Source organism: Eufriesea mexicana, unplaced genomic scaffold, assembly GCF_001483705.2.
Source record: "Eufriesea mexicana isolate 0111107269 unplaced genomic scaffold, ASM148370v2 scaffold572, whole genome shotgun sequence".
Classification (NCBI taxonomy): Eukaryota; Metazoa; Arthropoda; class Insecta; order Hymenoptera; family Apidae; genus Eufriesea; species Eufriesea mexicana.
In genome coordinates, this window is record NW_016908738.1 from 185,005 (window position 1) to 200,535 (window position 15,531).

At 27.9% G+C, this 15,531-nt stretch overlaps 3 protein-coding genes across 6 annotated transcripts; 2 read left to right on the forward strand and 1 right to left on the reverse strand.

The window, feature by feature from the left end:
• Positions 1-19: 19 nt before the first annotated feature.
• On the reverse strand, positions 20-4,239 carry LOC108545974 (uncharacterized). Its single transcript, XM_017897861.1, has 10 exons — positions 4,125-4,239; positions 3,839-3,948; positions 3,722-3,778; positions 3,510-3,650; positions 3,338-3,432; positions 1,644-1,751; positions 1,308-1,507; positions 413-525; positions 232-302; positions 20-163 (listed from the first exon to the last, which is right to left on the reverse strand). The coding sequence occupies exons 1-10, from the start codon at positions 4,199-4,201 to the stop codon at positions 20-22; spliced, it is 1,116 nt and encodes a 371-aa protein (XP_017753350.1). The 5' UTR covers positions 4,202-4,239.
• On the forward strand, positions 3,779-10,039 carry LOC108545973 (ecto-NOX disulfide-thiol exchanger 2). Of its 4 annotated transcripts, none has more exons than XM_017897859.1 (11): positions 3,779-3,793; positions 4,047-4,149; positions 4,621-4,882; positions 4,978-5,567; positions 5,657-5,874; positions 5,952-6,146; positions 6,236-6,467; positions 7,940-8,046; positions 9,125-9,319; positions 9,427-9,736; positions 9,822-10,039. In XM_017897859.1, the coding sequence occupies exons 3-11, from the start codon at positions 4,632-4,634 to the stop codon at positions 10,037-10,039; spliced, it is 2,316 nt and encodes a 771-aa protein (XP_017753348.1). In that variant the 5' UTR covers positions 3,779-3,793; positions 4,047-4,149; positions 4,621-4,631. The 4 variants fall into 4 exon arrangements, with proteins under 4 accessions (XP_017753348.1, XP_017753349.1, XP_017753345.1 ...); XM_017897860.1 differs by having other exon boundaries at positions 4,047-4,144; XM_017897856.1 differs by lacking the exons at positions 3,779-3,793; positions 4,047-4,149 and adding an exon at positions 4,389-4,465.
• Positions 10,040-13,618: 3,579 nt separating this feature from the next.
• On the forward strand, positions 13,619-14,122 carry LOC108545918 (dnaJ homolog subfamily C member 24). Its single transcript, XM_017897736.1, has one exon. It carries the CDS (start codon positions 13,645-13,647, stop codon positions 14,062-14,064), a length of 420 nt encoding a protein of 139 aa, XP_017753225.1. The 5' UTR covers positions 13,619-13,644; the 3' UTR covers positions 14,065-14,122.
• Positions 14,123-15,531: the final 1,409 nt, after the last annotated feature.

Consider the following 15,531-nt stretch of genomic DNA (forward strand, 5'->3'; position numbering starts at 1 on the left):
GTTTTATTTGATTACCGTTCTATTCAGATATAGGAGTACTTTTTAAATAACAAAGAATGTTTACCCAACAAAAAGCTGCAATACTAACAAAAGAGACTCGTAATGTTGACGGTACTAATAAAAAGTTCAAAAATTGAACTGGTATCCAATACATGCATGAAGTCTAAAAATAAAAAGTATTTAATTAGACACAAATTTTTTAAGTTTTAGAAAAAAAATAATTTAAATTACCTTGAACGTTTGAAAAAATTTGTCTTTGCATTCATCAAGAACATTTGATTTACCCTCCATTAGGCTCATACCTAAAATGTTAATGAATATCCCACTGATGTGTATTATCATTTAAAACATCATAAACATATATATATATATATATATATATATATGATATAAAAAGGAATTAAATACAAACTGATGAAGAACATCATAATTAATGGCGGTGTAAGAATAAACTGATCAACCAGAAGTTTTATAAAAACAATTTTCATTGTTTTGCCTTTATAGAACATATCCAACCATTTGTACCTGATACGAACAATATTAAATGATTTAATTTATTTTTAGCTGATACCAGATTATGAAAAAATTAATATTACGAGAAAAAATGCTTTTGATGCTTCCGAATTATAATGTAATTTTTAGTGATAGTTATTTTATCACGATATTTAAAAATAAATTCAATGTAGGCGATTTTTGTATTAATTCAAATGGCAAAGCAGAATAAGCTCACCAAAGATGATAAGTCGAGAGGAGATCAGCGTGCCGATGAATACAATCGTGCGATCGTCTACCAGTGAACAAATAGTATATTTCATGTTGATATTTATATGTAATAATAAGTGTCTATGAAAGATTAGTATTATCAAAATTAAACAAGATCAATCAATTACTTATTTGAACAATTTGTTTCTTTCTACACATACACACGCGCGCATTTATATTTATATTTATATTTATAGATTTTAATATCACATGCTCATATAACTTTTAATATTGCTATCATTGTTATATTATTATTTATACCTTAATTTATTTCAAATATTTATTTCTTATTTAAAAAAGGTACACATTGATATGATTATAAAGAATATAGTCGTTCGATAATATTTTAATTATTGAACACGAAATTTATAACAGTTTTTGAATCTGATCCATTATAAATACAATCGCATGCGCTTAATACATAGTGTTTTATTATGTAATCATAAAAGCATAATGTGATTTTATTTGAACAACAATGTTATAAGTGATAAAAACAGACAAATGATATAAAGCATGTGTGTAAAGGATAAAGTTAAATGTGATACCATCCATGTAATACTGGTCCTGCAATGAAACAGCCGTAAATAGCATATCGTTTAAGTCGGGCCCAATTATAATATTCCAATTGCATCGAATTATTTTCGTCTAATAGGCCCAATTTTTGATTAAACCTTTTTATCCAGATAAACAATGGTCGTTGAATCTCAAGTGCACTTTTCTGTTCATTGTTTGTTGATGACGAAAACTATAATTAGACCGAATTATATATATACGTTCAATTTATGTTATATCGTTCTATTTTTTCGTATATTCCTCATTATCTATCAGTATTTATTATTATTATTATTTATATACTTTGATCGAACAAAAAGGAATATTACCTTGAATATTCTGCTGTATGTTTGTTGTGCGAATTCAGCACCGGTATAAAAGGAACCATATACCAGTGAACTAAAAAATAGTGGCCTTTTTTGAATTGAACTTTTCAACTTCTGTAGTACTCTAGACAGAGACATGATAACGAAGAAATTTCTGCAAATTTTGTATTGTCGTTTGTTTTATTATCTGAAAATTAATACGTTAGATTATACGAAATAATCGATAAAGCTATTCAGTGCAAAAAATCAGAAGTTTATATTGATGAATATTATTGAGAGCTAGAAAAGATCAAAGAAAATAAAGAACATTGAACGTCTCGTATATTGAAAAATCCATTCAATGATAACGAATGTAATACAATTAATTAAACATAAAGAAATAATGTATGTATAGAATAGGCCAAACGAGGAAAAAAAACCGCATTGCGGTAATGCATCAGATAATAAAGCGGAAAAGATTTTTCTAAGCTTTCATAAATATAACAATAACAAATAAGAATAACATACATTAACAAATAATATATAGATATTTTGTAAAACAAATTAAAAAATTGATTATTTAAAACCAAATGATGTCTTCATTCAAATAGGATAATATAAATTATTATTTGTTCTTATCTCGAACAACACGTATTTCTTATATTTCTTAAATTAATATTTTCTTTTAAATCTATATAAGTTACCTGTTGAATAATAATACATACCTCCAAGTCTATTTTTCTAATAGAAATCTTTTCACTTTAGATTGTTGTAAAATTTGTCTTTCAACTAATAGTTTTTTTAAAATATTACTTTAATTCTAGAAATAATTAAAAGTAGGTATATTTTGTCAAAATAATTTTATAAATTATTGCTGTAAAAGAAACTAATATAAATTTTAAAAAAATATTTGAACTTTTATCACTTTCTCAATGTAAAACCTCTTATTTTGATAACGTATAGACGCGCTACAAAATATTTCGTCTTAAATAATTGGTTAAATCTTCCAACCTATTTTACGATATCGAAACTAATACTTCATGATAATAAATCAAGATAGTAGGCATAATCCAAGATCACTTTTTTTGTTATAATTTTTGAACGAACTTTTTTACGGTATATCAAAGAAAAAAATAGTCTATACGATGTTAATTTCTTACATTCTCAATTATAGTACACGTACTATAAAATATATTTTCAATTAATTGTTGAATATGTAAAAAATATTACGTTTAAAATATTTCGTTGGTACGTGCACTGTACATGCGTGATCAACTATGAGCACTTAGAAGTAATCAAAATCAATCACGTCTCGGTTATGTCAATTGTACGTAACTATTATATAGGAAATTATTTAATATCATACAGTAGTATAATATACTACTTATAAATATTTAAATATTTATAAAACTTCATGGTTTAATGAATAATAATATAATAAAATTATGACACAACATGATAACAATTACAGATTTTTATTAATTATAGGTATTATTTCTATAATTATAGGTAAATGTTATACCTTATCATAAACTTCATAATTAATCATATTTATAGTAATTTGAGAATATAACCAATCGATCCAATCTTCACTTATCACTTTTTCAAAAGTATATTCTTGAAAAACTTGATTACTTTCTACCTATTTTATAGCATAAATCATATTTATTGATAATAGTATTATTTCTGCTGGATAAATAATTTAAAAGAATGATTACCTTTTGAAATCTTAATTTTTCAAACATCTTTATGCTTTCTTCATTATTAGATTTAATTTTTGCAATGTATTTAGTTGCATTTAATTTTTCAATACCTAATTTAAAGAAGTTAATTTTGTGCAAGTGTAAAAATAGCTTGAATGATAGAAAATAGATAGCATAAAATGCATACCATAAAGTAGCATTAAAATTATTGCTTCCCATCCTCTTTTTTTTCTTCTATAAGTAATATTTGCTATCATAATTCCAACTTCTGCAGTATTTGGCTGGTTTAAATCATTAAAAAATAAATTTGTATCTCCAATCATAGCTTCTAAAATTGATTGATACCAATTCATCAGTATAAAAACAATAATGTTGAATATAAAGTGATTTTTTATATACCTATCTCATTTCCAGTTTCATCACAAATAGTTTTTTCCAAAACTATAAAGGTACATTCTAAAACGAATAAAGGTATATAACTGATATAACTACATGTTTAAAAATAATATTACTCACTGTCTTGATCCAGATGCCATTGCTTTTGCATTTGAATCTCTTCCTCTAATGTTAAAATATCTGAACCTGTAAAATATCGTAATTCTGCCGACTTCATCCATTCGTGATATCTGAGAATAAAATAATATATTACAAACAATTGATAATATTAAATAAAAACTTATTTGAAAAAAAAAAGAAGTTATATTAATGTTCCAACTATTTTAAGGGACATAGGAAACGATTTAAAAATGGTGGATATTTTTACTAACATAAACTGAAGCCGATAATCGATAAAAATACCAGCCTTTTTACGTGTTTCTCCTTGTAAGGTACTAAAATCACATTTTTTCCGATAATTTTAGTATATTCATTGTCTCTCATGATTCAAAGTTAATTGACACTAAAATTATTAAAGGAATGAACCAATTGAGAACTTTAAAACTCAGGAGGTTACATTTGTCTTCCTGCCATATTGGATGCAGAGTTTGCAACGATATGATCTAGAATTCCGAAAAAGTACATTTATTCTCTTCAACCTCTTGTTATTTGTAATTTGTCGAGGAATAATTGCAAAATTATAAAGAGTTTGGTAGAAGATGGCTTATAATTTTCCGGGTGTACCAGCGGCCGCTATGCCACCGATGGGTATGCTTGAAAGTGATAACCATATATTTTATATTAGTTTCTCCTATTCTGTGTCATTTACCGAAACATGCATACTTCATCGCCCTATTTAAAGTTACATGAATCTTGTGATAATTGGAAAAATATTTTTACTTGAAAATGTTTTATATTTTCAGGTATAGGAGCAATGAGATCCCTTGCTCCAATTGCAGATGCACAAAGTTTTATGAAGTTAGCAGGCCAAGGATTTCCGCCCTTACCTCCACCAATATCGCTGCCTGGAATGAATGATTCTCCTTTAGAATTTAGTACAAATAAGAATCAACCACCTGTAGTTAGAGAAACTTCTGAAGATAATAGCGATAAAAGAAATGAAAAAAGTGACATTCGACGGAAAAGAGAAAACAGAGATAATAGGGATAATCGTGACAACAAAAGGTTGCTTAGCTAATTTTTATACATAATTTAGTTATGGAATTGTGTTATAATTGTATTATAGCTAATATACTATATAATCTTTCTTCTTTAAATAGATCTAAAAGTGATCGGAGTGATCGAAGAGAGCGAGATAGAGAAAGAAGAGAAGAAAGAAATGAAAGAGATCGAAGAGAAGATCGAAGACCAGAAGATAGAAACAGTATAAATTCCACCAATAGCAATAATGGTCACAGTAATAATTCAAATAATAATGAAGTTCCATCATCATCAAATACCGGTAATACTCCAAATTTGGGAACACAAATGGAACAAGCAACTGGAGTTTGGGGAATGGGAGTAGGGTATCCAGTGATGGGAATGGGTCCAATAGTGCCAATGGGTCCCATGATGAGTGAAATGACTCTTAGTCATCATATGGGACATACTCATAGTTATGGACCCATGAGTATGGGAATGATGTCACATGACGGTAGTATGATAAGTGCACAAATATTAGGACCGGAACAAATAATGAACGATGCTGCTCAAATTATGAGTGGTGCTTTACCACCTCCACCAACAACATCGCAAGGTACCAAAGAAATTATACATTGTAAAAGTTGCACACTGTTCCCACCAAATCCAAATGCTCCACCTCCAACAACCAGAGAAAGGCCTCCAGGATGCAGAACAATTTTTGTTGGAGGTATTTTTTATTCGTGTTATTTGTATATTGTAAGCAAACTTAAAATTAGTATCATATACTTTGTACAAATTGTTGTAAATTTTTTTTAGGTTTGCCAGAAAATATCACAGAAACGATAATTCAAGAAATATTCGAACGATGTGGAGAGATAACTACCTTACGACTTTCTAAAAAAAACTTTTGTCATATACGTTTTGTACTAGAGACTAGTGTTGATTCAGCAATTTATTTATCTGGATATAGAGTTAGAATAGGATCTAGTGGTGATCCTGCAAATACAGGAAGGCTTCATGTAGATTTTGCACAGGTTGGTAATTATGATACACATAATTACTTATACCTGAAATACTTGTTTGTCTATTTATTCTGTGATAAAATATATAGGCCAGAGATGATCAGTACGAATGGGAGTGTAGACAACGTCAACTACAGAGAGAACAACGTCACAGAGAAAGAGTTGAAAAGGAAAGACAAAGGGCACCATCCAGTCCTCCTCCAGTAGTACATTATACAGATCATGAAGCATCAAATATTTGTGAGAAAATCAAACAAGATGATACATTTATGAAAGCAGTGCAAGTAAGTAATCATTATTGTAGAGATATTTGTTATACAAAATGTTTAAGTACTGTTAAGTGTTTCTGCAGACAAAAACTTTTGAATTCCAGAAAAGACGTTTTGTCATGTTACAAAACAAGCGCATTAAATCATTCCAGGTTGTCGTAACATGGCTCGAGCGTGGGGACTGTACCAAACGCAACGCTAACACTTTTTATTCGATGATTCAGTCAACAAATTCTCATGTTCGAAGATTACTCACTGAGAAAGTTGCGTACGAAGAGGAACTTCAAAAGGCAAAGGAGTTAATGAAGGGGAGAATGCAAGGACTCTTAATACAATGTACGTTTATATAATCTATATATATGTATATATATATTTTTTTTTCTATAACATAGCTCTATACCACTGTACATTATTTATGTACACAAGAGCAAATCTACATACATATTGCTTTGTCTGGTAAGTTTTTTTTTACCATAAAATAAAAATTCTATGATTCTTTGAGTATTCGATACAAGAAATGCCAAAATGCGATTGCGTCAGAATTTGGCGTATCTTATAATAACACAAATGCGTACTTTCTTTTGTTGTACGCTTAGTAAATTCTTAGCTACCACATAATAGCTAAGTTAAGTTATAAAGTATATATATAAAATATATAGAATTTGTTATAGTAATCTCAAAGGTACGCCACTTTTCACATTAAAGATTCTGCCATTTCTGAAGACAAATACACGAGATCAAATAAAATTTTTAACATTAAAAATTACATCGTCGATCTTGTGGTATCGAATCTCGGTCGTTAAAAAATTCATCCTCGTTGAGATTCAACATCAGATGTATTGTAAGGAATTTATTATATAACGAGTGTATTGTGGTCAATGCACGATCAGGACAACTCGATAGAAGGATCAAAGACAGTAGGAGAAAATAAGGTGGGTGAAGATATCCTGTCTTCTGATTCTAGGCTCTGATGATTGAACGAAAGAGCACAAATACTACAAAAATTCATTTTATAGAAACATAGTGTACCTAAAAATTGCATGCTTGCAATGCTAAGGATTAAGGGTGATGGGCTAAATATTTGTTGTGGAAATGATATTATGCTATGATTCCTATATGTTTTGCTCATCTATCAGTTAATTTGGTAGGATAATATATTATAAATATCATTACAAATAATCTGTAATTAGTTTAGTGCATTGACTAGTACAAAATAAGTCAGTGGAATCTTAGCGTAAAATCATCTGTTTAACGTTGGAAGCCTCTACATATTGTAAGTTGTTAGGAGTATGGTGCAGATTTTCTTAAGGAAAATAAGCACCAATTGTGATCCATTGATCTAGTGATTGGCAGCCAAATTACAAGACCTCTGAAATGGATCCTTGATCGACGGTGAAAACATTTTTTGAAAATATTGTACTCGGATAAGTAATTTCATGACACAATTGCTTAGCACGCTATATAGGGTAATTTTTTAAAGAAAGAGAAAATAGGTGTTCAAATAATTTTAAAATCATATAATGTATTTTGAAAGGAAACATTCGAATTTAAATAATATAAAAACATTGTTGAGTATAGAGGTAACACTTGTGATACTTTGACAATATTGCAAAGAATATGTTAAAAAGTATGTATGCATTACATACACGAACACGCGCGCACATACCACATATACACGCATACATACATATAGATGATTTTAAGGAGAGTTACATATTAGATCAACACAAATGTAGAGTTTAAAGCAGGGTATACAACAGAAGATTTGTTGTGTTTTTGTATGCAACATGCGACCATGTCATCAACAGTCAGTCAGATTGAACGCGTCTTTACTGCGGCCAGCCACAAGAAGGTCTGGGATCACTTCACAAAGGCTCAACGGAAGAACATCGAAATGTGGAAGAAACAATCCTCGGTATGTATTTGCATTCCCATGTTAGTAGCCCGTGTCCAGTACGTTACTTTTTTTTATAATTAGACAACAGTAATCATCAACAAAGTCTTACGTGTCACAAAGCGCTTCTTTATGCGAATGCACATTCATCTATACGCCAGGCACACGCGTTTTGCAAACACATTTTTTTCAAAAGGAGGTAAGTAATAATCGAAAAGTATGAATGACTTTGTTGCGTCTAGTCAGACGTACATCATAACAATGATGTATAATCAATGTTTAAACTTTTTGGGAATTATGGAACATAAAAGGTAAAGGATAGTTTTCTTCATTTGAATTGGACGGATACCATTGACTGGAGCTTAAACAGGTAACATCCGAATCAACAACAATTTCTAATTTAAAATGTGATTTTCATTTTGTTAAGCAGATTTCTTATCTTATGCTAATAAGAGCAGAAATATAAAAGTGGCAACATAGATATACTTGGCATAAATCTACTCATTTTTCTATTTTAAAAATAGGTATGCTTGATCAAGATACACACATACACACACACACATATATAAATATATAAGCAAAGGTATTACATATTTATATATAAATATATAATATATAATATATATATTTACTTATTTATTATTTATTTATTTATCTAGTTATTTATTTAAACTTTTCTATGTAATGTTCTTTAGGTAAGCACCTCCTAGGTGATTTCTCAAAAACAAACTATCTTCGTTCATTATAAAAATTATCTTACATGCATATTTAAACTGATTTTGTATTATAGGAGATCATCTTTCGAAATACATTAAATTCTGAAAAACAATCATATGCTGTATAAGGTCAAAGCTAAAGAAACTTTATCAATTTCTTACCTATTGCGATATTTAAAACAAGGAGAGATGTACGTGTGTGCGTGTGTGTGTATATATATATATAAATATATATATAAAATAAATAAATAAATAAATAAATAAATAAATACATACACACATATATATATACACACATACACATATAGGCATGTTTTTGGATGTTGTTTTTGTTGACAAATGTGTATAGAAACAAACTCAGTGATGATTTTTCGTTGCAATAGGAAATTAAAGCAGTACAACTGGAAGAATCTTTAATGGAAGGTGAAGGTGAAATGGAAGTTTCCGATTCGGAAGAAGAACCGCAACGCAAAAAAACGCGCAATCAATCGGATACACACGATGATATTGAAAGATTGCAAACATTGAAGGAGGAGAATGATAGTCTTCGATGTCAGTTAGAAGCATATAAGAACGAAGTATGCGACGGCTTTGATCTACCGTTTAACTCACAATACGAAAGAACCGTCATCCAAATGAAAAAATGGGAGAGGGAGAGAGAGAGATACATTTTTATATTTCGTAGGTGGATTTGCTAAAATCCGAGACAAAAAGTGAAATAGACGCAAAGGATAAACAAATGAAGATGTTGCAACAAACTTTGAAAGGCATGCAGGAACAATTGATGCAATCGCGGAAACAGCAAGCGCAAGATGATCAGAAAATTAAAGATTTGACTGTGAAATTAAATGCTACAAAGAAAGAAGAGCCTCGAGAGAGCGAGGTAATAACTTTAGATAAAGATGATGACGTCAACGAGGAACCCCGAACTCCGAAACAGTTGGTTTTAATGTCTAGCTTTGTACAAATTACTCAAAAGGATGCTAAGTTGATAGGTAATTTTTATAAATGATCTTGCGAATTCTTAATCATTTAAAGCTTTATATATGATTTGATAAATCAATCTTATTACGATTACAGGATTAATAGCAACGTTTTTACATATTCATCCATTTGGTGCAAGTGTAGATTATTTGTGGTCTTATTTACAAAAAATGGAACCAGGTATCAAACCAAATGAAGTAGAAGCATTAATGCAACGATTTCCTCAAGTCTTTAAACAGGACTTATTTGGTATTGGAGCAAACATGGAAAGACGTTGGCAATTTTCAGGTTTTAATGTTTATCGCAGTCACTGATTCATGTATAACAATGATTAACTTCAAAAAGAGTTTAACAAAATATCTATTAAAGAATTTTGTAATATCATTATGTTATGATGTTTCGTAACATATAACATGATAAATTTTTATTGTGATACTTTTAATTCTTGTAGCATATCTTTAGTTCATAATTTTGTTTTTAAGTAAAATACTTGTAAATAAAATTGATCAATTTTAAAGGTTTTGAAAGCAAATTGGTATATTCTAGCTTGAGAGCTTAAAAGAATATGTGTTGCTTAATAATAAGAATTATTTTGATTCATTAAAACAGATTAAATAAAAATGAATTTGTCATTAATTTAAAATAAAGATCATATACATCTTGTCTCAAGTGAAGTTTCAATGTAATAGTAGTAATAAAAATGTTTTGAAAATTTCTCATTAATAAACCAAAGTTTTATATTTTGTTCCTTACATATTTTTTACAATTCACATAGATCAGTTTAAAAACTGACAATTTGTTAGTAAATAATATTGTTATGAAATGAAGTAATAACTCTGTATAATCATTTAATTTCTATTCTCTGTCTCTTCATTCTTAAGCCTTTTAAAAATGATGTATTTATTAAATTATATATTTATTATGTATATATTAAATTATACCGATAAAGAAAAATTATTAACATATCAATTAATTATTTTAATATTTTCATATATTTTAATTCATTATAATCATCGTATATTATGAATTTGAAAAGAAAGAAAATATTGAAATTGCACGTTTTATATAAATTTTGACACATGATTTAATATTCGTATTACATTACAATTATGCATATATAGGAAAGACTTAAGAAAATTGTTGGGAATAAAAACACACAATGCAGTGTCGGTCGCTTCGTTAAGGGCATGGTAAGAGTTATCATTGCGTGATCAGAAGATCGATGATATCACGATTTAGCACTTGATATTTGATATTTCAACACTGCCTGGGAAACTGATGACTCTACAAGCATAACAAATTCAACGTCATCCGTATGTGACATACGTAGTAAAAAGTTAATTAATTAGGAGCTGGGATTGAAAGGAAATGTTATGGCTATTAACATGACGCGACAATGTGACGTTACATCGTTATATTAATCAAATAACTATACTTATATATTAGATACTTAAAAAATATAACAAATAAAATGTAAGGAAACTGGAAATGAACGGTAATATATATAATACTGATTTCTTTAAAATAATTCTTCATATATTTCTTTTGTGTGTTCGTGCGTGTCACGCATGTTATGCATTGCATATCTATACATAACTATTTCATTATTTGCTTTTTCTTTTATTGTAACGATAGTCTTCTTTAAACTATATTACAAAATAATTAAATGACTTATTACATTACTCCTTAGTACTTACATAAATATGGAATCATATTAAAAATATATTATACTTTAGTTCTTTTTGAGAACATATATTTAGACGTTTTTGTGTTTTAAGTCATCATTTGATGAAAACCACTGCTTTCACTGTAATCAGAGGATTTTGCTATCAAAAATATCCATGATTAATTTATTTCTAATATTATAATATTATATTCTAAGAAAATTGTAAACAATATTAAATAAATTTCTTAATAATTGCTTCTATTATACCTTCTTCATATTTTTCTTGATGTTCCATACTTGGTAGTAAACAAACATTTTGCAAGTTGACTTTCTTGGCTGCAAAAGTTTTATGAGAAACTTTGCTATTTCATTTTATAAATATCTTTATTCTTTGTATATTATAATACAAAATTTAGTTTCTTAAGCCAATCATTACAAAGTAAATGATTTTGAAATCTCCTTTTTTTTGGACAAAGAGAAAGCATGGTAATTTCACTGTTTATAAATACAAAATTCATTATTGGTTAATAGGAATTTAAAAGATACTTATATGTTTTACAGATCTTTTTTTTAAATATAAAGTGATGTAGGAATATGAAATATATATCTTACTTGATCCATTCTTGCTCTCACTAAAGAATTTATTAGCTTCTAAAAGGCTAGGGTTAGAACGTCTGCCACGTGACCAGCTCTTCGACGACCTCCTCGCTTATTCTATATTCCTATTACGTTTCTGAGTTTTAGGTCCAAAATTATAGATGGCGCTGATCGCAGGCGGTAAAATTTTTATTCAAACTAGATACTAGAAATCAATTCGACAATAAAAAATTAATAAATTTCCAAGTTTCTGTAATTATTTCATGACCATTTATAGCTGCACAGCAAAGTTCTAATTATAGGCAACATTCTTATAGGATGTTTAATTTAATAATTATTACATACATGACCGGTAAGTTTTGTATTTCCTGCAGTAAATATGATTGCTATAGAAAAGCGTTTTTCTTGCGTAATATTCTTATTATTATGTAATAAATATATACTTGCATAAGAAAGCGTAAAAAATAAATTCTTTTATTAAGAAATTTTATTTACAATATTTTCATAGGCGAAAAATAAATACAAAAAAATAGATTGAAAAAAACTATTAACCATGGATGTAAAAAATTGAACCTCCCGGTCCTCCAGCATAGGAATTCTCGATTGTCGCCATTAGGCCACGATTCCACTTGAAAACTATTGGAAATAAATTTATAATTAAAGAAGTAATAAAACTTTAATTGTAAATATCTCAAAACTATTAAGTAGTTGCGGCAATAATGATATATTTTCTTAAACTGCAAGACGATATTTACAAACCCGCAAAGTTTCAACTAAATCGGTGACCCGAAGGACTTGCACTCTCCTTGTTAGATACAAAAAAATACTCATTATTAGTTTATTTCTACAAGAATTACAATATATTCTACAAAGTTGTTGGGCAATGGTTTTAAAGAAAAAAAATCTAATAAATATATTCAGTGTGTCTGTAATAAATATATTTCTTTCTCAAAAGATAATAATTGTTTATATTACATTTATCCAAAGGTATTAAATATTAATCTTACCTGATACTTCGATTACACTGTAACGTAAAAATCATATAATAAAGCAAATAAGAACACAAGACGCAAACATCTAAATGGCAAAACAAAATAAAGATATAAGACACGAGCATCCAAATCACGAAACAAAATATATATATAAAATCATCAAATTCAAAAAGTACAAGGCAAGAAAATATTCACTATGAATCATTCACAAATACAAAACAATATTTTGACGTCATTGTATTATTACATAGTATCTTAGAAGAAAACACATTCGTATTCATTGTCAGTTCTTATACAGTCAAACAATGCTTTTTACATCATAAATCAGTGACGTCAAATTCACTACGCTTGCAAACATTTCGTAATAACGTTGTTGGTAATACTAAGTGAAAGTAAGAAGATCTTATTTAAGATTTTTTCTTTAAAAAGAAGTGATATAATATAATAATAAGTTTATTACTTACAATAATGTGTTTATGTACTGCAATTACTCTATTAATCGTGTAGTCAACTTTACTTATATGTGAATATGCAAATAAGTGATTACATCTATGAAAATAACAAATCTGATATTTGTTAGGTTATATAACCTATTTAATTTTATTCTCTATAATTGATCGTTTCCAGTAATAGTAACATCCTATGCATATGATATTACGAAATAATGAGTTCAATGAATTACTATGATATACTTGGTTGTACTAAGGAATCAACAATTGAAGACATAAAACATGCATATCATGCATTAGCTTTAAAGTTTCATCCAGATAAAAATATGTCAGGGTTTGGTTGTACAAAGTTTCAGCATATTTTGAAAGCTTGGCATGTTCTGAGTGATCCTAAGTTGAAAAAAGAGTACGATATTATACAGGAGCAAGAAGAGTTAAATTCAGAAGATGTCTTAATATATGCAAAAATATCAGTTAATGAGTTAGAAACAATGGATAACAATGAAGACACATTAAAGTATCAATGCAGATGTGGAGGATTATACTGTATTCAAAAAAAATACGTACAAAAAAGAAACCAAACAATACATGTTTCTTGTTTGGAATGTACTTTGCTTATTGTTATTGAAACATAGTACATTTATATAAAGATTGGAAATAGTAAAATATAAGGTGAATAACACAAGACTTAAAATGCAGCAACATTTTCTATTTCTTATAAAAAATGATACAACAGATAACACATCATTACAAATATAAACTATTGAGCAATATACAAATAAAAACACGATCCTTAAAATATCCTAGGTTCAATAATAAAAATTGCATTTACACGAATCGTGTTTTACATTGACAATTGAATTTACAAGATTTATTGTCGATTAGAAAGAACTGTTTATATAGCTTATGTAATTTCTATGACAGAGACTGTATAAAAAACTAATTTACTATAAAAATCTGTAAATTTATAACTTATTACAAATTTATTAATATTTGTAACTTCAGACAAATTTGTAACTTATTTGTGTTTATTCACACATGATAACTGAGTCTATATTGTTCAGTTGATTCGTGCATATTGCACAGGATAGATTTGCAACTCTTATTATTGCACCATGGCAAAACCAGACTTGTTACTAATGTCAAAATTAATACATTTTATTTAAATATAGACAATCCAATTAAATTACTATCACGAATATTCAGTTAACCCTGGTTGTCTAATCAATGAACAATAAATAGTGAATGATTTTTGAACGTGTTACGCATAGAATATTAATCAAATACTATATTCACAAGTATTTGATAATAAAAAGCTATAGAGGTGTATGTTTCTTGTACAATTACATTTATATAATCATTTTTCATAATTTATCATATCTCTAATCATAATGTAATTTATGTTATCATATCATAATTTATTATTTTTCTTTATATTTATTGAATGCTTATAAAAATAATGAAATGTCTATATTGTTATATAATATAGACAAATTAAGAATTTCTAATAAAACTTTCTGTATATAATTTGATTTTGCATGTACTATTTATACATTATTCTCCTCTTGAAACATACAGTTGTACATGCAATTGTAACATGTAACTGTATTTATAACAAAATAATAGAACTCATAATAAAAAATATTATTTCATATTTTTAAAAATTTCTATTCAACTATACAATTTAAGGACCCTTTATGATGTATATAATGTAAATGATTATGATGAATGTATATAGTTGTATATATATGTTATAAATTAGTAGATATAAAGAAATAGTGAAGTTAATGAAATTTTCTTGTATGTTTGAAACAATAACGTGAATATTTGTTTCCTCTACGTAACACGTTCATTAATATTCTGATTAACGAGCAATATAAAAAAAATGGTCCAAGTTCCAATGCAATATAATGTAACATTAATGTCAATAAAGTGCTAGAAATCGCTATAGTTCCTCCAAAACATATCTTTAAACAAAAATTATTTATGAGTTATATAATTGTATGATTTCGTATGAATATCTGTGCATGAACAATTTAGATGATACAATAAAAATTGATGTAAATGAAACAAAATGGATGAAAAGCAATAGCATTTCTTTT